General features: G+C 32.0%; 1 protein-coding gene and 1 long non-coding RNA gene across 2 annotated transcripts in view; one reads left to right on the forward strand and one right to left on the reverse strand.

Annotated features, from left to right (window-relative positions):
• LOC111087238 (receptor-type tyrosine-protein phosphatase mu-like) overlaps positions 1 to 24,421 on the reverse strand; it is a 48,789-nt gene that overhangs the window by 15,539 nt on the left and 8,829 nt on the right. Inside the window, exons 3-14 of the mRNA XM_022393220.1 lie at positions 19,851 to 19,887; positions 18,839 to 18,936; positions 18,255 to 18,371; positions 15,639 to 15,787; positions 15,205 to 15,340; positions 11,794 to 11,943; positions 11,303 to 11,402; positions 10,436 to 10,512; positions 8,501 to 8,641; positions 7,429 to 7,554; positions 6,023 to 6,180; positions 2,566 to 2,701 (exon numbers count right to left, since the gene is read on the reverse strand). Coding sequence (XP_022248928.1) covers positions 2,566 to 2,701; positions 6,023 to 6,180; positions 7,429 to 7,554; positions 8,501 to 8,641; positions 10,436 to 10,512; positions 11,303 to 11,402; positions 11,794 to 11,943; positions 15,205 to 15,340; positions 15,639 to 15,787; positions 18,255 to 18,371; positions 18,839 to 18,936; positions 19,851 to 19,875 — 1,413 coding nt within the window. The 5' untranslated portion in view covers positions 19,876 to 19,887. The remainder of the gene's footprint in view (positions 1 to 2,565; positions 2,702 to 6,022; positions 6,181 to 7,428; positions 7,555 to 8,500; positions 8,642 to 10,435; positions 10,513 to 11,302; positions 11,403 to 11,793; positions 11,944 to 15,204; positions 15,341 to 15,638; positions 15,788 to 18,254; positions 18,372 to 18,838; positions 18,937 to 19,850; positions 19,888 to 24,421) is intronic.
• The window catches only part of LOC111087239, a 16,356-nt gene continuing 13,202 nt past the window's right edge, over positions 21,268 to 24,421 (forward strand). The window contains exon 1 of the long non-coding RNA XR_002611953.1: positions 21,268 to 21,278. This is a non-coding gene — a long non-coding RNA (uncharacterized LOC111087239). The remainder of the gene's footprint in view (positions 21,279 to 24,421) is intronic.

The following is a 24,421-nucleotide window of genomic DNA, read 5'->3' on the forward strand; positions in this document are numbered from 1 at the left end:
AGTGACTGACTGGGCACGGGAAGAGGCGAAAAGTAGCCAGTCCTCCATGTAATGGTGTGTCTGAAGACCCAGTGAGTGAAGATAACATGCAAAAGAGCATATCATTCAACAAATCACATATGGAGCTAAAAAAGAACTGAACAGCAGTGCCCAGAACTGGAAGACAGAACCCTCATGGACGAGCCAAAGAAAATTACATGACACTGGGTATTTGGAATATAAAGATAAGCATCTGTTACCTCTAACCTGGTCATCCAAAGTCCCAGGAAAAAATCCACTGAAGTAAGAGGTAGGGCTCCATGGTGAAGTGAGGTGTCTCCAGATAGTTATACTGCTGAGACAGATCTATGATGGGTCTACAATCTCCCATGTTTTCGGACACAATAGATAGATGGGAGTAAAATCCTTGTAGAGTGGGCACCATCCATTTGATAGATCCTTTTTGTAGGAGGTTTCAAACAGGCTCGGCAAGACGACTGAATGAGGTACAATACCAAGAAGGAAGGAAAGAGATCTGGGAAGTGGAACTAAAGGCAGAAAGCTTCAGATAGAACTCATAGAACCCATGGAACTGTAGTGAAGTGTAGCAAAAAAACACATAAACTAAACATACTGAAAGTACTCAATACTAACGAACTAACAAAATGTAAAAACGTGTAAAGTCTACAAAGTACATAAAAACAACAAACCTGCAAAAACTATGAAATTCGACCTAAAACATAAAACAATAAGCAACACCTAAAGAACATAACCCCTAAAGGAACTTAGAAGATAAAATACCCTTAGATATCGAACATATAAGTCCACCCAAAGAACCTATAAGACAAAGGACACAATAGTAAAACCAACCCTAAAGAACATGAGAATAAAAAGGCACCCAGTTAATCAATAACAAATTTTGACACAAATCTAATCTTGAATTAGATGTGATTAGTAGTAAAGAAAAATGAACTTACAAAATAAATAACATAATGAGTGGAAAGTAAAAATAACAAACCAACATACCCACAAAATTAGCTGAAGGTACAATTACCCAAACAGTAACGATCAAACAAAACCAGTAAATATACCGAAAATTAAACAAAAGCAAAGTAATAATCAAACTCTAAATGAAAACTTAGATGGTAAAAGAATTATAAAAATCTAAATTACCAAATACTGAGCAGGGAATATATGAAAGACCTAAATTATCGACTACAAAATTTTAATTATGCTTGATCACAAATTTATATCAGTTTCAACTTTACGTTTCGACTTCTTGCATTTGATTTCCATTGTTTCTACTCATTTGTTTTAGATATATTTCTGTTTCTAGAATTCTAATTTGTTTATATGAATTCAAGATTTAATATGGCAGATGATGAAATTCCTGCAATGGTTCTGACACGAGTCCCCAGGTCTCAGGGTCGATGATGTCTGCTGGGGAAGCACAGGCTTTAGTTCGCAGGGAGTTCATGTCATATGTTTGGCTGACAATTTCTTCCTTTCACGTTATGGTTTTTTGTGAGGAAGGATATAACTACTGTGTGGAAAATTCTTTCTATGGCACTTTCCACCTGTTACCGTGCCTTCATGTAATATGGTGGGTTAGGTATTGTTCTTTTCCCTAGGAGATCTGTGGCAAGTTTTTCAATGTGTATTCCTTACTCTCTGTAGGTATACCCATGGTTAGCTTGTTTATATGTGCTTGTATGGATGGACCTAATTTCAACACTTTTTTACTCTTGTACAAAAAATAATGATGGTTAAATAGCAAAAAGAAATCTTGAAGCTTTGTCCATTCAAATAAATGGGTTGTTTTTTCTGTAACTTTCACAAAGAATATGAGTATAGTGTAACAAACGTAATAATAAAAGAATGAAATAATTAAACCTTTTTTTTTATCCCAGTAGTGTGATGACTAGTATGTAGTTTCCTAATTAGTTTCTTATATACATCACATTCCAAATCTGTTGCATTATTAGCTTGTGGGATAAGGTACATCACATTCACTGAGCTGTGAGTTAGCAACATATTATTTATCTTCCAAAATGGTTCTACCACCTCTCATCCAAAGCTATCTCAATCCTGGTTTGCCCTCTGAGCATTGCTAAAAAAATGTTTGTAAATAGAACACCAGTCTTTTATACCCCTTCATTTTTGTGCCATTTCAGGGTGTGTTGATCATGCGTTCTGCATTTACCTGGCAGTTATTTATATTTAAAAATAATTATTTCCGAAGAAATAATTATTAATCTAGGGTGCTTGAAGATTGAACAATCCTCCTTCACCCCGCTCGTGGTCTAGAAATATGGGCTTAACATGAGAAATGGGAAATTAATGCGGACTAGATATGTAATATTAAAAAGATCAAGAGAGAGTAATTGTAGACAATAAAAAGTGAAGAGCAAGGTAAAGAGCAAAGTGTTGATCATGTGATTACTCTCCACCAATTATGCCATGCCATCTATACCAGTGCAGCTAGCTCCCTCTACTATTCCAGCACAACCCTCACTTTTGAGAATTGGCAATCCAGTGTATAGACGTGTTTAAACTCGTTCTCCATGTGTTAAGTGAAATAGTTACCAAACAATAAATAAATTCTGGTCGGTTACTGCGAATCCACTTGACCACTTGGAAAATGTCCATGAGGTGTTCTGATTTTATTTGATCACAAATAGAGCTAGTGGTACAAAACAAGCCACACCTACTAGCACCATTCCTGGTAATAATAAAATGAGATAATCATTTATACACAATAGAAAACAGAAAAAAGTCAATACATAGTAAGAGTTATGAAGTTAAGTTACAATATAAAGGATAACCATCTACTGTATATTAATAAATCAAAAGAACAGTAAATGTCATGTATCACATATTTAAACAAAACAGATGAGAATATTACAAAATCATATTTAATTTACTAATTTTTATTAGAATTCTACAAGATAGTTATGTTATTTTTCAAAATTTATTCCATGACTTCCCAGGCTCAAATCTACATTTTCCAGGCCTACACAGGTGCGCATACACCACAGTGGTATTTCAACTTTTCCTCATGACTTTTTAGTTTGTAATGTGGTTATATTTAAAATTTCAGACCATAATCACCCTAGACTACTGACTACAGTAATACAGAAAAGGGTTTTCATGCAAGAACGTTAAAACTTGATGGGAGAAATAAAATGTTGTATTTTTTATATATAAAAGGCACATTTAATTTAATCTCTTATCAAATTATCACCAGATAAAATAAAAGAAGCCAATAATTGGCTCAGCTAAGCAGCATGATTTATCTGTGCATGCAAGTTCTGAGGAAAAAAACAGGAAATTCTTTCTTGGTAGATTCTAAACTTTGTTGTAAATTATAAAATGGTAATCTAGGGCCTGACTGTTGTGGTGGTTTATTCAAAACAAAGATTTACAGAAACATAAAATGTGATGAGAAATAGAGAGCTAAAAGGAATTATGATACTTTACTAGTATTAGTGATGGCCGTGTATGGAAAAATTGAAGAATTCGACCAGCACAAGCATAACTGTGATGACAACTACAAAACATTAACTGTATTTTAGTGCAAATGATGTTAAAAATTGAAGCTAAAAAGAAGCCAATATTACTAACAGTATGTAAAAGTACGATGTATACCCTTATTCAAAATCTATTAGCCCCCGATAAACCTAGTTCAGTTAATAACAATGAGTTATTGAAAAAATTATCTAACCATTTTGAAAATCAAAACCACTTATGATAGCTGAATGTTTCAAGTCAGTTTATATGGAAATGAAACAGTTATTGGGACATTCATGAAAAAAGCACTAAATTCAAGTGTAATTCAATCGAAAAGCTGTTGTCAGAGAGAAACTTAGCGGTCTATATTACCATCGGTAATGGAGATGGCATGGAAGAAAAACAAAGAACTTCAAGATTTGAAGCAGTCAGAGGGGAAGTTCTGCTTAAGGTTGCATATCAGTCAGGAGTAGAAAACAAAACTCACAAAGAGGATAATTATTTCTGTGTGTAGAAATGTCATATACTGGCCATTTAGCTAGGAAATATCCACAGAGAGGGAGACCAAAGAAAGATAAGTGAATAAAAAAGAATAAAACGTAGGCAAAATCAAAATCTGTGAAAATGATTGAAATAGCAATGTGAGTGTACTGACACTATAATTTCCCTTAAACACCTAAATCAGATGCTTCTCTAACTCTATTTCAAGAGGACACAATTTCAGAAATCTTCACCTTTGAGTCATGCAAAGAATATAAAGAATGAACTAAATATGCAAATTGTAAAGTAAGAAATCTCTTACCCTTCTTATTTTACTCCACATGTATCCAACAATGTGTCTATAGATAATATATAACTGAAGTCTCCCATAATCATTGCACCTGTATTCTTATTAATATTATAAACCCTAATCTCATTTTACAATTTCTCAATAATAATAATAATAAAACCACCTGTTTGATTACGTGGCCTACAAGAACTGACAATTAAAAATTATTTACCATCGTCTCAACTTATGCTGTACTAATACTATTAACAATAATATTAGCAGTTGTACTATTACTGAATACTAGTATTAAGTTATACTTATAGCTTAGTTACAATCACTGAATAAGCGTAGACCATGCGTTGAAACTTGCATACTTTTACTTGTACCTGATGATGACAAAACCTTGTTGAAACGTTGTACATTTGCTGTTATGTTAAACTTATATTAAAGTTTTCTTCATTACCCATTCAAGCCATCTACAACCATTATTAGTCTCAAAGTGGGTTCCTCGTCATCGAATATAGTACTATTTTAAACTAGTAGAAACACCGCCCTATGGGCAGCTGCTTGTACTAGTAATTACTAATCACAGTATTCATACCTAATTCTAAAAAATCGTAAGGAAAAGTGAACATTTTCTAAAAATGTATTTTTTCTGGGAAGTACTATATGGAAAAAGTGTTGGGATTGTTCTCTTTAGTCATGCACAACTTATTGCATCAATAAGATTCAATGTACAGAGCTCAAAATGTTCATACGTTACTGATATAAAATGTAATGTTATATATATATATATATCAAAAGTGCTATTCTTTATTATTAGTACTACGTTTAAAAATTACATCAACAAAGATATAATCAAACACTCATGTACAGTCCTAGTGAAAGTTGTGTTCTTGTTGTGTGGGACAGTACTTTTATTTAAAATTGTGTTCTGTTATGAAGAAGTGGGTGTAGGAAATACCATAGTTATTTCTCAAATTGTCTGAATCTTGAATACACAGAATGTGAATTTTTTTATGGATTTGTGGTGCCATTCAATAGTTGAGGCTTCATTTCATGTTGTTTTGGTTTCGTACAAAGATATATACATACACGCTACATCTATTATAGTAAGATCTTCAACGATGAGGAAGACCATTTTAAAATTTGGACAAGACAATGACCAGGTTGGATAACTTTGTAATAAAAGTAAATGTGCATTTTTTTCAACCCAATGTCAAATATTTTGCACGTATAGTGGGCAAAGATGGAACATAGCTTTAAAGGAAGAAAGTTGAGGAAATACTTGATGTTATAGAACTATAGATTGTTAAAGAGCTTCAATTTTGGTTAGGACTCATAAGTTATTAAACTTCTGACACATTGATTGCATTGGGACAGTGAATGTAAACCTAGTATATATTTTTTTGCATTGTAGGAAAGCAAAAGAGTGTTGGATATAGCAAATCCTCTTTTAATATCTAAATTACTATGTATTTCTTGGTTGGTTCTGAAGTTGGGAATTACTAATAAAACAAGAATTTATGACGACATCGTATACGGGGCGCACAATTTTATCTAATTTTAATTTCTCATATTCCACAACTTTTCCGTATTTGGCCACCCTTTTTTATATATTCACCACTGCCATTAAAAAAACATTAATCTCTTTTATGAACGTCTAATGAACTCTGAATTTTCTGAAAGACATAGTTTGACCAAAGATTTGACAGAATGCTATATAAATAAAAACATCCACTTTCTATACATCAGAGAACCTACATGCAGTGTATAGTAATTGGTCCGCCAGTTGTACGTCGGTACCACCTTTCAACTTGATTCAACAATGCCAACATTGATGTGGCACTAGTTGGCAACACTTCTTCCTGATCCCAATCCATATATTGAAGCTGAATGACTTTTTGTGGATCTTCATTGGGCTGAAAAGAACCCCAATATTAAGATACAACCTTACGTGATAATAATAATATTAAAGATGAAAACTGAAGCAGTCTTGTACGTCCAGAACAAACACTAAGAAATTAACTTCACCTGACAATGTTTATGTCATAGACTATATACTCATTTCATAACCCTCTTTCAAGTCATTTATATTTTCATTAATAGAAAGCCCAGCTAACAAGTTTTGAGGGGTCAGTCCTTTGGTAAATCTAATGTAATCAAAACGGGGCACATACTTTCATACTTACTGTATTGCCAACTTAGACGATCATATTTAAAAAAACATTTTAACGACATGAAATATTGAATCATGCCCACAAACTAGTGCCAGGTTGTATTGGTCACCAAAACCTTTAAGTAAACAATTATTCACAATGAATAAAAATTTATAGTAATCATAATAATGCAGAATAGAAGCAGAGACCATTATTTTGCTTTAAGAAATCAAAGGATGTGTCATCACATTGACATATCAGAATCATTATAAAATGGACTTCTTGTTTTTTGGTATCCATTGCAAACCTTTCTTTTCTCTTCACACTGGTAGGAAAAGTTAACGAGATAACCAAGTTTTTGCCCATAACTAAGATTCACAATATATAATAATGAAATGTACAACAAATTATACAAATTAACGAGATAACCAAATTTTTGCCCATAACTAAGATTCACAATATATAATAATGAAATGTACAACAAATTATACAAATTAACGAGATAACCAAGTTTTTGCCCATAACTAAGATTCACAATATATAATAATGAAATGTACAACAAATTATACAAATTAACGAGATAACCAAGTTTTTGCCCATAACTAAGATTCACAATACATAATAATGAAATGTACAACAAATTATACAATATGTGTAAAATGTATAAAAGCTAATTCAGGATTTTTTAAATGATTTTATTTTATTTAATGTATATTTATGAAGTTTAATAATAATGTTGAGATTATAATGATGAATACAATATAATATAACTATCCGTTAACCTATTAACTGCGGCAGGAGCATCTCAGTTGTCGTTTTTTGACTCACAGATAAAACTGAGTTGCCATCAATCACAATAAAATGGTAATTATCGTCATTTGCATAGAGTTATAGTTATATAGGTGCGAATGACAGAAATATCCGTTATTCGCAGCCGAGCAATATAAAACTTCAATGACAGAAATATCCGTCATCCACAGTTAATGGGTTGAGTACTAGAATCAAAGTTACCTGGTTTATGTTGATTAGTTTCATAATTCGCACTATAAGTGTGCCCTGATCTTCAAATGTAACAATTTGTACTTCAAACGGTCCATACGTTGCACAACCTTCACTAGGCCAATACTGTCCAATGTTCTACATAGTAAACATGGTTTAAGAAACAAGCTTTTTGAAGCAAACCATATATATATATATATATAATACAGTTATATCCTTAAAGGTCTAAATCAAGTAGATAATGTGTGAAGCTATTTAAGTCCCGCAACTTTATGTATAATTTGACAGACTTTCAAAAGGTAAAATAATTATTGAACAAAACTATAATGATCCAGAAACATATTAAAGTTTTAAAAGAATAAGTCAGATAATTGAAAACTACAATACTTTAGTCTTTTAAAGAATCAAAAGCTAATGCAGTGATTTAGAGTTGTAATTTTCCCAATATTAAACTGTTGTTTTATTAACTGACTGTTAACTGAAGTATTGCATTAATTAAAATATCAACCACAAAAATAAGTGTTGTATGTGAAAACGTTCCTTAAATCTGTCCTCCATCAATTTTAAGCAACTTCTTTAGAGTTGTAAGCACACAGAGTAAATAATTTAAATGTTTCCTATATTTAATTGAAGAATAAAATTGCCAAATCTTTTTACCACCTATACTAATCAATGAGAGTGACGAGATTTAACCTAAAAATACAGGACTATTTACTCAGATACAAAGCAAAAATCAAAGACAGTTAATTGTTACAAATACAATAATAATATACCCTAAAGAACTGTTTAGGTGTACACATTAAGATTATATATATGCACACTGTTCAAAAACACCATAACATCTTCAAGAACTATTTACACAAATACATAAATATATGAAAAATTTGCTAAGAAACAAGAGGAGCTCATGCTCAAGAACTGACTGCACACATAAAATAATAATGATAATATATATGGATTCAAGACCTGTTTATTAACACACAATAATACATCGTCAGGAACTGTTTACCAACCCAGAATATCATTCTCAAGAGCTATTTATTCTCTCTCACACACACACACACTACTGATATGTGTTACTTACCACAGTATTTTCAGTTCTACTAAGATCGTTTAACATTACAATAACTGAAGATCGCATATCATAAATCAATCGCCAGAAGTCCACTATAGTTTGTTTAAGAGGCATCTGAGTGACAATGAAGGCATTTTTGTGCTTATAACCCTAAAAACAAATTAAAGGTTACATACAAACAATTTCGATAAGACTGAATGGAGCAAAAAATAAACTTAGTGCGTTAAAAATTCATTGGCTTTGACCAAAATATGTCACAGATTACAACATTGCATGTTTTGTAGTATATTAAATGTTTCAGTTTCTTTAAGCCTTTCTTCCCTGATCATATTGTCTATTATATGTTACATGATAATATAAATTGGTTGACTTTTATAATACTTTTTCACAATAGCATAACTAAAACTGTATTTTCCATGTACAATAAGCATTTTCATGATAATTAATCCAGGTTATTAGCTCAAAAACATTCTTTTTATAATGTCATATTTTCAAGCTCATGGTCAAAAATATTAATATTAATTCAGTGTTTGATTTAAACAACCAGTGACAAAATACACTCAGTGAAAAGTTATGAATTACATCAAGTAACTCATGACTAGTTATAAATAAAGAAACAAGTTTCTATAATGTGATTAAACAATAAGAAATTTATAAGCTGAATTAGCTGAATGAGTATGCTCTATTTTATATATAGGCTTTGTTCATCATTGGCACTTGTTAAAATTTTAAGAAAATTTGAATGGATGCCCACATCAAACTAACTTAGGACATGCTCCAATACAACATATTTATTTGCTGTTCTTAAATTTACAGATTTTATATTGGAATCAGCAGATTTCTTGAAGTAGAACCAAAATAACTTTGCTTACAACAAGAACAACTAAACTGATAAATTACATTTGATGCTTTCAATGAAGAAATGCAATCTTTATATCTGAAGAAATACTGCAGACAACATCCTGTTTTAAAAATGAATCTCAGTTGTACATGCAAGTACATTACAAAACAGGATGTGTAGTTTTTAGCATATAAAGAATACTTACTGATATATGGCAATATGTATCAGTAAATATCATGGGGTTCCCTATGACATCTTAGGTATACCACAACTTTACTACTATATATATGCCAAAGTAATTTACGTGTGCATGCATAAGTTATGGTTTTAGTTTTGTACAATGGTACATTACAGACGCCATGGTTTTAATGCTTATGCTCTCTATATTACATGTAATGAACAGCACATAATAATTTATTTAGTATCATTGTTGTCATAATACTGCTATAGGTTAGGCTTATGTAATGCTAAAGAGTATGTATGAGCACAATATTAGGTGATATGCAGCTAAAAAAGACAACGCTGTGATGGTACGACTGGTTTTTTTATATAATTAAAGCTGTTAATATGTAAAGTTATGCAAATTTTGTAAATGGACATTAACCACATCAAATTTTATCTCAGTATATTACAGAAATAGATATGTGTATGTAAACTGTTAATTTTATGTGTTTATTATAAATATCTCTTAGTGAAATGGGAAACTTACATCCACAATAAAAGCATTGACATATGTTTATTATAAATATGTCTTAGTGAAATTAGAGAAACTTACATCCACAATAAAAGCATTGACATATGTTTAATATAAATATGTCTTAGTGAAATTAGAGAAACTTACATCCACAGTAATAGCATTGACATATGTTTAATATAAATATCTCTTAGTGAAATGGGAAACTTACATCCACAATAAAAGCATTGACATATGTTTATTATAAATATGTCTTAGTGAAATTGGAGAAACTTACATCCACAGTAAAGGCACTGACATATGTTTATTATAAATATGTCTTAGTGAAATTGGAGAAACTTACATCCACAATAAAAGCCCTGACATGTGTTTATTATAAATATGTCTTAGTCAAATGGGTGAAACTTACATCCACAGTAATAGCATTGACATAATCACTCTTTGATTCTGCTACTGGAGTTAGCAATTGGATGCGTGCTCTATTTGCTACAAACAAATAAACAATGGATGTATATTCTTGCAAGTTAAACAAGTTTCAAACAAAATACTTAGAAAGCATTAATAAAGGAAACCAAACTTTACAAGAAATGTTTTAAAAATTATCATTGAAACTTTAGAAAGTTAAACTTTTAAACATTGCATATATATATACATATGTTATTTTTTTTTATTTACAATTTTTCTTCGCAATAAAATTCCACACAACCATGCTTATAACATACATAACAAGTTTATATTACTTTTTTACTCAGATGCAGAAGATGGTTGCCTCTACACACCTAAAATTTGTATAACAGTTGAAAAACAACTTTTGACAGAAGTTTTTCAAATACTTAATTTCAAACATTGCAGTTAAATATATGTAATAAACAGATTATTATAATTACAACAAATAATCCAGCATAGCACTAAGTGATACTTCACTGCAAAACTGCAATACAAACCACAATTTTCTGGTATATAGATGCATTTATATATATATATATATATATATATATACATACACACAAACACACACATTATTGGTTGCTCAATACAATGTATTAAAAAATAAAAAAGAATTTCTGAAAATTTTACAAACAATATCTTCATCAAGTGAAATACACCCACAAGAGTCATGCATTAACTTTGAACTTTAATTATAAGTTTAAACTGTAATTACTTATTTTCATGAATATCTTGGTACAAATTAAAATTGGAAGTTTTATATCATTTAGCAGAAATTAAATTAGTCTTAAACGTTTTATTATCAAGTTAAAAAATAACAATAACTTACAAGGAACTATTGATGGATCTCTGTTTTTTGAAATATTGATGTCATTCAAAGCATCAGAGCACTGAGTCATGCTTGTCTTTCGCTGGATTTTACACAAAGTCTAGAAATAATGTTCAGTAATTATATATTCATGGATCACAACATTACTTAGACATCTGACAAGAATATTTCTGAATACAAAAGAGAGAGAACAGGTATAGTTACTGTGAATGTTGAGTTTTACATGTGGATTGAAACACTGTAAAATATTTCAAGAAAGAGCATAAAATATAGTTTAGATCACAGATTTTGGAAGAATTATAGTTATTTTGTTTTGCATAATATTCCCCATTTACCCTTCTTGTTACTTATGCTAACAATATTTTACAGCCACATAAAAATTTAGGTAAGAGGCCAATGACAAAAATAGCATTATTAAATATCACAATAACTTTTAGCAATTCACAAAACTATTTACAACTTCTAAGGACATCATGCAGTTCAAGTGTTACCTCAAACTGCTGCTCCAACTCAGACAACTGAGTGTTAGGCTGAGGAAAAAATATATGTCGAACATAAGTATGAAGTTGGTCAGCCATCACCACTGTATCACCACATAAAAAAGCATCAGAAATGGCTTCATAAATGAAAACATACTGTTCCTAGAAAAAAAAAAAGAGCTTTTATCCAGTTAAAAAACTTGGAAACACCCAAATAATGGTGCAATTAGGTAGCTCACTAATTGTTCAATTAACAGATGATGTTCTTCAGAATCCTAAAGATTTAGTTCATATTTAATCACATTAAATCAATTATTTTCAACATTATATTTCTCTTAATTTTAACATTACAAAATCTACTTATCAACTTCTAACACTGGTAACTCTCTGAAGGCCATAAGTTAAGTTAAAGAAGCCTTTTTCAATTATCATTGTTTTGGTATTAAACTTCTTCATTGTAAATTACTTTGTAAACATCTTATATAGTATAGCCATTGTAATTTGTGTAAGCTGTTTATATAGTGCTTAACAGTGAAGAAAGCATATGACAAAAACGTTGTTTTTCTTGCAAGAGATTTGATTACTTTTATTGACTAAAGTTCTTTGTCTGGTATTCATTCCGTTACATTAAAATCTACTGCTAGCTTCAAGAATCAGTTGAGGTTTAAATAGAGTGGTTGGTTAGTTTATGTCAAAGAAAAAGATCAAAACAGACAGAGAAGGATGGGACAGATTCTGAATATTAACTGAATTTTCTAATTTATTTTTCCTATAAGACCCAAAACATCACACTCCCAATGTACCAACAGAAGAAAACAAATAAAAGGCAGCTTATCCCAAAGTGGCCTTCTTTTAGTTTTTAAATGTCATTTAAAGACTGTCTTGATTACCATTGATTGGAACAGCATCTGGTCGGGTAAGTTTGTTTTGTTAGTCCTTAAACTCACTACTGTCCCATAGGGGGACTGAAAAGCCAACAGACGAAAAAAAGGCAGGGAGAAAGCGAATCTAAATTCTCTCTAGAATGTCGAGGATCACCCTCAATTGCAGCCTCAGAGCCTCCATAGAGAAACACCACAGAATCGAATATATGTCTTTATCTCACTATGAATAAAATCACTGACAGTCTCAAACAAGAGTGACTCCTCCCCGATTGTTGTGTGACACTAGATATCAGAGGTGGGATAGGAAAGATCTGATTTGCCTCTGTACTGGAAATAATAATCCAGGAATTCATACCATAAATCAGGCCAACCAAAAAAAAGTTACAAAAATCAACTAGGTAACACGGAGAATGTTCAAAGTATCTCCGAATTATCATAGGACTAGGAAACCTGTTAGTGATGCTTTGTTGAGAAAAAGGTGATAACATTATCTGAATGAGGTAATTATATACAGTACCAGGATAGAGGAAACATTGATGTAGGTGTAAGAGTGTAACAAGACAAATATCGCAAAGGACAATTAAGTGAGGTATAAAAGGCTGGAGCAAGATGAGAAAAAAATGCTTAGATGGGCAAAGGAAAAATCCTGCCAGTCGAGTAATAACTGTAAGTATGAGAGGAGCTAAGTATGTTTTGGAAATAATGTTGTATTAGCTGAAGATGACTCCTACACCCTGCCAAAATTTATATTTGTGTCCTCTAGTCCTACCATTCTCACCATTAAATATTAAAAAAGATTCCCTTTAAGATATCTTAACCTGCCCTTGTATGGCATAAAACCTTTCCGTCACAGATATCTTCGTAGTAGTCCTCCTCTGAGCACTTTTCTACAATTCTTCTTGTGATAAGGAGCCCAAAACTGAACACAATACTCCAAATATGGCCTTACAAGATGATTTAGGTTACAAATGGCAGACGGCTTTGATTATAATAAATGCAAATATGATACCATGATTTAAGTTATGAGGATAATTTTGATGGGAATAACGTTAAAAGTGCTATGGAAAGAAAGCATCTTGGTGTTATAGTTGATGAGTATCTTAAGTTATTCAAGCAATGTGGGAAGTAGGATTTATTGACCATCTCTTCATATAAGTGAAAATAGAGCAAAGATTCTAACATTGAGCTCTGAGTTACCATGCTTGAGATATTATTCCAATTTGAATTGATAACAAACTTCTACATCTATCTTATTTTCTATCCAATAAACGAACCTATTCAAAACACCTACAAAGATAACTTTTCAACAAGACTTTTTATGTGGTACCTTGTGAAAATACACCAAATACACCAAACTAACATCCATAATCTCAACTACATAAGCAGAAACGTTTTCAAAGAATGTCAAAAGATTAGTATGGCAAAATTAATTAGTGAAACCATTCTGACTATCCAACAAAAGTGTAAACTTCATCAAATGAATTTGCAAAGCATTTTTTATCAGACATTTAAAAACTTTTTCCATCACTGATGTAAAACTAATAGGCCTATAATTAATGGGACAATCATTACCACCTTCCTTGAAAAATCAAGCACTTTTCAGGCAGCTGTACATTATTCAAGTACTTGCAAAATATAGTAGCAAGTGGCTCACATCTCTTATTTTTAACCTCCTTCAAAATCCTTGGTGAAATATTATCTCACCTACAAGATTGATCGTTCTTCAAACTTACCATTTTTTCTTAATAAGCTCAGAAATAATATAATCATGTCTACTGATGGTTCAGTAATAAACCAGCCATCTCATAATCATTAGATATGAGCCTTCCTGTACCATACCTTAAAGGCCCTATCTCCCATCCTAACATTTTTCTTACCTTTAAAGAAATCCTTATTACTAATTTTTGCATTTTCAGCCAACCTTTTTTTTTTTCATATAGATTTTTGATTTCTTAATATTCAATTTGACCAACTCTCTGGATTTTCTGTTATTCTTCAAATCTCCCAGCATAGTAGTCAATTTAAACTTCTTAAATTTATAATGTTTCACTTTAATTTTATCCTTTATAGCTTTTGAGAGCTATCCCGGTTTTTTTTTTTTACTTGCAGCCACCATTTTTTTCTATAAGGAACATACCTATCTTTAATATTTGAAACAGTTACTTTTAAAAGGTTTCCACATTTGATCAGTATCTCCAACTGATTAACTTGACCAAATCACAGCTTATAATTCTTGTCTAATCTCTTTAAAGTTTACTTTTTGAAATTTAGAACCAATTTATCTCCATATGAAGAGAAACATCAAACCTAATGAGCAATGATCACTTGCACCCAGATGTTCCCCAATTTCCACCTTATAAATCATTGCTAAGAAACTATATCAGCAGATAAAAATACTAAATTACAGGTATCATAACACATAAATTCGATTAATACACAATCACAACAAAAAGTATTGAATATTTCAGTGGCACACAATAAAAAAAAACTCAAGAAGACAAAAAAAAATAAAGGAAGAAAAATATTCCTACATGCTTACCAAAGTTGGTACCATGTTTATTCGTTGCATTCTCATTTTGTTGACAAAACTCAATACATCTACCCGACCTTCTCGATCGGCTTGGTTACGTAAAGCATCAATGGCTATAAAAGTTCCAGATCTTCCTACACCTGCACTAAAATGCATGTACAAAAAATTTTAAACCATTTTTCTACTTTCAATAATGTACTCAAGCATTAGTTGCATAAGATGTCATAAAGTAACCGATTTCAGTAGAGCAAATAAAGCTGTGCATTTTCATATATAACTAATTTCTTTTGTAGTTCACTTATATTCAAGTCTATATAATATTAGGGTAAAGACTAGATATGTGTCATTATTTCATATTTCCTATTTCTCGATAAAACTAACTTTCAAAATGCTACTCATAACAAAAATAGTTTTTGATCATATGAAAATTATGATAACCTTACCTACAGTGAACAATAATTGGGGTATTGTTATCAGGATTATCTGTTCGGATTCTTCGTTGCAGCATCAAGAGGGATGAAGCATTTGAAGGAACTCTTTGATCAGGCCAATCTAAAAATTGATAATGACGAACCCTCCGTGTTTCTCTTTCCTATAAACAACCAATTGCTCTGTACTTCAGGATCAATTAATTTGTATGTATATATTTGCAATTGTTCTTGAGAAGCTATAATTAAAATATTCTGTAGAGAAGGTACAAAAATCTCATGAAAATTAGAAATACTTTCCACATTAAGTAACAGGAGAAATATCAAAGTATGCATCTTTATTAACAGTAAAATATTATAGATAAACTTTGATATTTCTCTGGTACATTGTAGATTTCATATTTAAATGGCTTGCTCACTTTTTATTATAAAACGTGAAGTAAGGGTGTACATACTTTATTTTGACTTCCGCACTAGCCATGATGACAATTTTCACCAGCATTGGTCATTAACTGAGACAAAATTATCATTAATGCCAGTTTGTTAATATTGTAGTCATTAGTAATGTTGCAGTCCTAAAGTAAAGTTGGTTCATTCATTAACAATGTGAGAACAGTACTCGCTCTAGCTAAAGTTCAACAAAAAATGTATTCAGAAGGTTAAACTGAATTTTGACCTAAATGAATTAAGGAAAGAGACTCTACACAAGTTTGTAGTTACACAAAATTTACTGAATGGAACAAAACAAACAATTAAGTTCAACCAGTTGAGAAATACATTGGACAATGGAAAGTCCAAGTTCTTTTTCTGGATGCTAGAAAGATCTATACCAGATAAATATTGGATAATGCTGAAAGAATCAAGCACTATATGTGCTTATGAAATAGGACCAACCTCCCCAGAGTACCTTCGTTACCCACATCACATGATTATCATCATTAGCAAATACTGGGAATGGAGTCGCTAGGTATTTCTAACTTCTACACACCCATTATTATTAGAGAACACATTAATACAAGTTTATGAAATTCTCTCGTGATATTTTCTGTGAAAAAAGTCCAGAAATACTGAAGGAAGTCAAATCTTGAAAGTGTGTGAAAGTATGTTATACATACAGATATGTGCATAAAAAGTATGAAAGTGTGGAGAAATGTTAAATCCTGACTAACTAAAATGTTTACCTTACTAAACTAAAAGTAAAAGAAACACCTTGTATGTTTCATATACCACAACTCAAAACTTACAAAAAGTCTATGAATGGTTATAGAGCATTATAATTTTACTTCTATATAGAGTATTCTTATTTCAAAGAAATGGAAGTAAAAGACACAAAAAGTAAAAAAAAAAAAAGAGTAAAATTCAGATGTCCTAACAAGAAAAGATAAAGATTCTAAAATCTGATTTAAAAGAATTTACTACAAACTTGGCAAACTTATTTTTAAGTCATCATGAAAAAATGTGGTTAGAAAGTTTTAAACTGTTATACTATAGAGGATATGTTGACGATAGTTTTGTGGTTTTTAAGAATAAATTTGATGTTCAGGAATTTCAAAATTACTTGAACAGTCAACACAACAATAATAATTTTACAATAGAAGAACAAACAGTTAATATTTCAGCTTTTTTTAGATAACTTTCGATAGAAGTTTTGAGACTAAGTGGTACCATAAACCAACGTTTACAGGACAATATTTTCATTTTGATAGTTTTTTACCTTTTGAATTAAAAAAGAACCTAATTCATAGTTTAATTCACTGGGCTTATAACATAGTTAGTTCTTTTTCTAGATTCCATGAAGAAATACAAAAAATATAAAGGTTGTTTTACACAAAAATAGTTTTCCTGTACAGGTAATTGATAAGATTATCAAGAAGTATTCAGAAGCTTTGTACATTCCAAAATTCAGTGAACGGGTTGAAACGAAAGAAATAGTTTACTACATTCACTAGAATGTAAGAAATAAATTAAAGTCATTTTGAATAATAAAATTTATCCACAAATTGAGTTTAGAACTGTTTTTAAACTGATATTTCATATAAGTAATTATTTTAAATTGAAAGACAGATTTCCTATAACACATCGTTCTTATGTCATCTATACATTTACATGTCCAAGGTGTACCCTTGGCTATGTGGGCGCTACAATTCGTTATTTGAGCTCTGATGTTAAAGAGCATGCACAAAATACAGTGCATTATCAGTCACCAATTCTTTGCCATTGTTTACAAGACTGTAACGTAAATGTTACATCAAATCACTTCAACATCTTGGGGAGTGTGATTAGTAAGAAAATGCTCCACACAAAAGAGAACCTGTAGATACACACAGTGTGTCCAGAATTAAATGTGAATCAAACAATGTCACCTTTACTTCTAAAACTTGATATGTAACAAGACAATCCTTAGTTTTAAGTAACTCCCTAGTAAATTCTTTTAAATCAGATTTTAGAATCTTTATCTTTTCTTGTTAGGACATCTGAATTCCCTTAATAGATAGTATAGTTGTTTTGATTAAGCTTTCTGTATAAAATTGTTCGTGAATTAAAAATTATCTTGATTGTTATTTTTTCTTTAAACTAGCTTTGTACTTACGATCTTCTATACAATGATGAAGCTACAAAACAAAAACACACCTTTCTCAACAAAACGGTACGTATAATAAAGTCCATGCATGTCTCATTATGGATTAGTAGCACTTGTAGGTCTCCATACTGAATACTGTCATCAGGCCAATACTTAGCACACTTTCGCTGTGAAATAATAATTATCAAGGTTTAAGTATTTCCTTCTGAGTTATAGTAATGATAATTACCAAACAGTTACATTTCAACTTTTAAACATTACACCATTAAAGATTTTATATTAATATTTATGACTGATAAACAAAAGAATTTATAATATTTATTTTATTAAAAAAATCATCTTTAATTCTAGATTTTGTTTTAACTTCTTGATAACTTGAGTCACATTTTTCAATAAAGTTATTCTTTCTTATGGCTAACTTCTTAGGCTGTATCCATAAGTCTAACTTACAGTTACAGAAATGATATTTCATGATTATCAAATACAAAAAAACAAGCTAGCAACACATTCTGTGTATAAGAACATTTATTAATATTCAGAGTAAATCATATTAATTGTGAATATTTCAGTGGTTTATAGGAGATTCTGAAGCTAAAAGTTTGGGATAAATAAATACTAATACAGAATGGCATACTTTTCCATTTTCCACTAAACCAGTCACCATAACTATTACAGAAGAATTTTCTTGCCACACCATCCTCCAGAAGTCAAAGAAAGTATTTTCCTTTGGACCTAAAACCCGTGAAATGAAAATTATCTTGCAATTGTTTAATACAGATTTTTTTTTCCATTAAAATCTCTTTCACTCAAAATTTTTATTTAATATTTAATTTCTCACGTTTTTGTTTTATATTGAAAATTTTGGTGATGTATTTAAAAAAAGAGCTGAATAAATCTCTTAGGATACTTGTTAAATCTTATTTGCTGATCAATACATTATTTTATTCACTACATGGAGATAAATAGGGAAGAAAGAATTAACTATTAGACCGGTTAGGGAATATAAAAATTAATTCCTTTCTCTATTACCAAAAATTTTTCATATCGTATTAACTGCTCAGTATTCTCCATTAAATTCTGTAAATCAAAATTTTAAGTATGATCTTGTGATATATACTCCCCCACCCCAAATATTTTTTATTGTGACCCTCAGAGTTCTTAGATGTATGTTTCCTCCATAATAAAGGACTTTAAGGCCATTCTGAAAACATCTGGTTATTGTTTTTGTTCTGTTATTTTATTTTTAAATAGTTTCATACACCTATATCCCTTTCAATATTTTTATACACAAACTAGAGATACCCATATTTTAGAGTTGAACATATGCAACTTATTTATATATTCTTGGTTTTATATAAAAAGAAATCACTAAAATAAAAATACAAATATGGATTACTTTCCTGGTGTGATAGCTTATTAATACCATTTGGTATACACACACGACTGAAGTATATTATTATCAAGACACAAGTAGTCAAGCACATCATGGCAAATGTGTGAGATAAACTCATTCCATTACATGCAAATACAACTTTTTTAACAAACTTACTAATATAAATTTAAGCTTTTCGTATACACAGGCAATAAATTTCAAAGCATATTTTTGTATTAAGCCAATATATATATATATATTGTTATGATCATACCTTGTGTTGCAATATATTCTTTCATCCTATTGTAACCCTAAAAATAAGCACAAAAATTCTCAGTTAAGACAAAGGAAAGTATAAACAACGAAACATTGCTAACACTTTAATTCTTGTGTATTGTTTATTTTTTCATTTTTGATATGCATGTAATATGATATTTTAAGTACATTATATTTTTAACAAAGGCTACAAATAATATGTTATACAACAAGTTAGTATAGGCATGAAATTTCAAAATCATGAACAGAAATGTTACATTTTAAAGTTATAAAACAATTCTGTGAAAGAGTACAAAATAAAACAAGTAACACAATACAGTGTATAGAAATAAGGAATAATTATAAAGAGACGTGTATTAAAACAACAGTCTTTAAGATGAGTGTACTGGAATGGAGTGAGTGTACTGGAATGGAGTAAGTGTACTGGAATGGAGTAAGTGTACTGGAATGGAGTGAGTGTGCTGGAATGAAGTGAGTGTACTGGAATGAAGTGAGTGTACTGGAATGAAGTGAGTGAACTGGAATGAAGTGAGTGTACTGGAATGAAGTGAGTGTACTGGAATGAAGTGAGTGTACCGGAATGGAGTGAGTGTACCGGAATGAAGTGAGTGTACTGGAATGAAGTGAGTGTACTGGAATGAAGTGAGTGTACTGGAATGGAGTGAGTGTACTGGAATGAAGTGAGTGTACTGGAATGGAGTGAGTGTACTGGAATGGATGATAACTGTTGTAAAAAAACACAAGTGTAAAGTACAACGTTTAGAAAGTCTTCCATCTTCTGGACCTGAAGAGGAAAGACGAAAGACTTTCTAAACGCCATCCTCTACACTTGTGTTTTTTATGATAAGCAGTTGCCGTCCATTCCAATATACTTATTATGAATACTCTGCCTAAACAATCTATCAAAAAACAGTCTTCAAGTTTTTATATCTGATTATTTTATACCAAAATTAAATTGGGACAAAAGTTCTTCTTACATTGATTTAAGAATAATAGACTACTAAACTATAAATTTGAAAAACATTAACAGACGGACAAATCAAAGAAATATGTAATTCATCATTATAATTGAGAAGTACTTCAAATTAGATACATCAATTCTTTTTTGATTCCAACATACTTCATACAATATAAGCTTGTAAAGTGTATCTTCTAAAAACTAAACAAACTAAATCCAGTATTCAAAGTACATAATGCTTTTCTGAGGATGTTTATAGGCATTAATACTTTGTGAAAAAAATAACTTTAGTCATACAAATGGTTTCTTTCATCCTCAAAAAAAAAACGTTTCTAATGGGTGGTACGTTTCAGCATTAAGTCTACATCAGATAGAACTTGCCATGCCAACTTCGTCAATAATGAGAATGGCATCTGAATTCATGGAATGAGCAGAATAAATATCTGTTATAGCAGATATTATATATCTGTTAATACAATCATTTCTGGTTTAGTTGTCCCTTCTTTGTGTTTACATAGGAATCCAAGTCATAGAATAGATCAAATAATCAAAAACAGGTTTAAGGATGATGACAGGGTGAGCCCTGAATCAGGTGTAATCACTGATCTAAAAGAAACAGGCAGTGACTGGCATGATAGCTATAGTGAAGAGTATGACTTGGTAGGTGCCTGCAAAATTACACGAACACAAGGTAGAACTTTTAGTTGATACAAGTGTCATTAAAATTCTAAATGATTTCATGACTTATCAGTCAACATCAGATAAACTAACATTCGTGTCAGCATCTACATATGTATTTCCTTATAAATGGTTATTGGTTTACAATGAATGGAGGAGCTTTAATTCACCTCATTGTTAATACCATCACTAAATATAGTGAAAGCTGTATTGGTTCAAATATTCACGTTTTTAGGTTTAGCTTTCCTACAGATGTTACGTGCTAGTATATAGCCTGTGCACCAGGTGTACTGCAGCACCATGATAAAAATCATAAAACACTAAACAAAATAAGCACAAAAGCTATGGATTGCATGAGTGTATAATATAGATTATGATGTTAACATTCTTACAATTCACATGTAGTGTTTTGTGGTCCAAAGATTAAACCAGCAACTAAAACTGTAGCTGAGGCAACAAAACCAAGCCACACTTGCTGTATCACCAAGTTGTTGTAGTTGTATCACTAAGAGCAAGATAAATTCTAGTTATAGTTTGTTATTACAACAGACAACCAGGTGGATAATATGAAGAGAAGTGATACACTACATCAATAAATAGTTCCAATACATTTAAGACTTCTGATCAAAGATTGTGAAGATAATAAATAGTTAGAACAGCAACAAAAATTTGGGACATTATTGATAAATTTTGCTGAAACATATTGTCGGGAAGAACAAATATTACCCAGTATCATATAAATACTAGAAATGATCATCCTATAAAGCAGCCATCCAGTAGCACAGTGGTATGTCCGTGGACTTATACTGATAGAAACCAGGTTTCGATACCTGTGTATGGCAGAGCACTGATAGCCCTTTGTGTAGCTTTGTACTTAATAAAAAACTGGCTTATGCAGGCTTAATTGGAATACTAAGGGTACAGCCAATGGAGGCAGCTAGTCAACACCACCCACCTCCAAGAGGTTTAGAGTATCTTAGGTGCATCAGACCATACCCGGCAGGTCAACTCGAGTCCAAAACCAAATAGCATTGGGCATACATCATCCTACATATGGTAGGAGAAGGGTCTACACCGTCTTCACTTCAAGTTGAGTAGAATGTAAGGAGACAATATCCATACCGATCTACCAAACAGGGCACTTGCATCCAAATTAACTACCATAATGTTAGGAGAAGAGAAATAACAATGTGGCAGTTCAAGCCAAATCCAAAGCCAATTGGACTTGTTCCACACAGCACAACAGCAACCTCAGGTAGTGAACCCCCTTGAGGTCGAGTGCTAGAGGGACAACATTGGCCCCTTGCAACATCATCCTCCAGATAGAATTGTGCAGAAGCTCAACCTCCAGGACCCACTGCACGGAGGAAGAATGACTGTGGGAAAGATGTGCAACACAATCCCATGGATAGGACCACACAGGAGCTGGAGTGCAACATCAAGCTCTGGGACCCACTGCATGGAATTGGATTGCTTTTGTAAGATATATGCAACCACACCCTCTGCATAGGAACTTCACAGAAGCCAGAGCATGATATCAACCCCCAAGACCCTCTTCACACAGAAGGAGTGCATGCTGCAAAAACCCCAAACCAAAGTAAGAAGGATGAGGAATACACATGAGTGCAGATTTATTTTGATTGGTTCAGCTCTAAAGCAAAACTACTCACTGGTAACTGATATCCAGGTAATGGTTGGACGAGGGATCCCAATAGAAGAGGTGAACTGCAATGTAATGGATCTACTCGAAAGCAGCATCATCATCATCTAGATAGGACTGCCCAAAAGCTGGAGAACTATGTCAACCTCTGGGTCCCACCACATGGAAGTGAATCATTTCTGAAAAATATGCACAACCTCACCCTACAGATACAATCGCACAGAAGCTGGGTGCAACATCAACTTCTGGGACTCACTACATGGAAGTGAAGTGCATGATTGGAGGATCAATGCCATCTACAGAACACATCCATCCTACTCTCCACTGAATGGAGGTGATCACATTCAGGATGTAGTTTCCATGGTTCACCACCCCAGAAGTACAAAGTGCCAAAGACTCTCATATTCCACTGGATGAACATGGGGAGGGGCATTGTAGAGAGTCCGGGAGAAAACTGACACCAGAGACAGTGAAATGGGTGATCATGAAAACCCTATTTTGAAAAGCAGATCACCCCTCATATATTCAATCTAAGAAACATCAAGGATGCAAGCTATCCCCTTCTGCTTTACCCATGAAAGTCCATGGGTTATTATGGTCTGGAACAGGCATATTTATGAAGCAAATATATTGCAAGGAAAATCTATAAGCAACCTTGTGAAACACCCTCATCTCAACAGTGCTTTATTGGCCATGGATATATACATCAAGATTGTTGAGATTAGCCATATCCCAAAGAAAACTTCGGTGGGATTTTGCATACAATGCTCATCAAGCTACCCTTCACAATACCAACCTACTAGGATCCAACCCCATTGAGGTGGAGTATCAGGAGAAGCCCGGAGTAGCCCACACAACCTTAACTCCAGATGGGATTGCACAGAAGCTGAAGCTTATGCATCACCAGCAGCATGACCCATGGAATCACAGTTTACAGGACAATTAGATTTGGGACTGCACAACATCAACTCCTGGGACCCACCACACAGGGTTGGAGCACGTGAGTCACTATGCACCAGGTGGTCTTATTGTTGGCTGTACAATGCAGAATTTGGTTAGAAATGTTGCATACCTGGACAGGTAACACTTGCCACTGAGCGGGAACAGACCTAAAAGGGACAGCACTTCTTTAAATACAAGATTTCTAGAATAATACAAAAGAATTCTAATCGCAGACACCAAAATCTATAAGCCCATTTGCCTTTGCCCTAAATCATTTAAGCCTTTATTAAGTACAACTTATATTTACACTATAATTTGTGTACGTTTTTTG

Source organism: Limulus polyphemus, unplaced genomic scaffold (assembly GCF_000517525.1).
Source record: "Limulus polyphemus unplaced genomic scaffold, Limulus_polyphemus-2.1.2 Scaffold1917, whole genome shotgun sequence".
Lineage (NCBI taxonomy): Eukaryota > Metazoa > Arthropoda > Merostomata > Xiphosura > Limulidae > Limulus > Limulus polyphemus.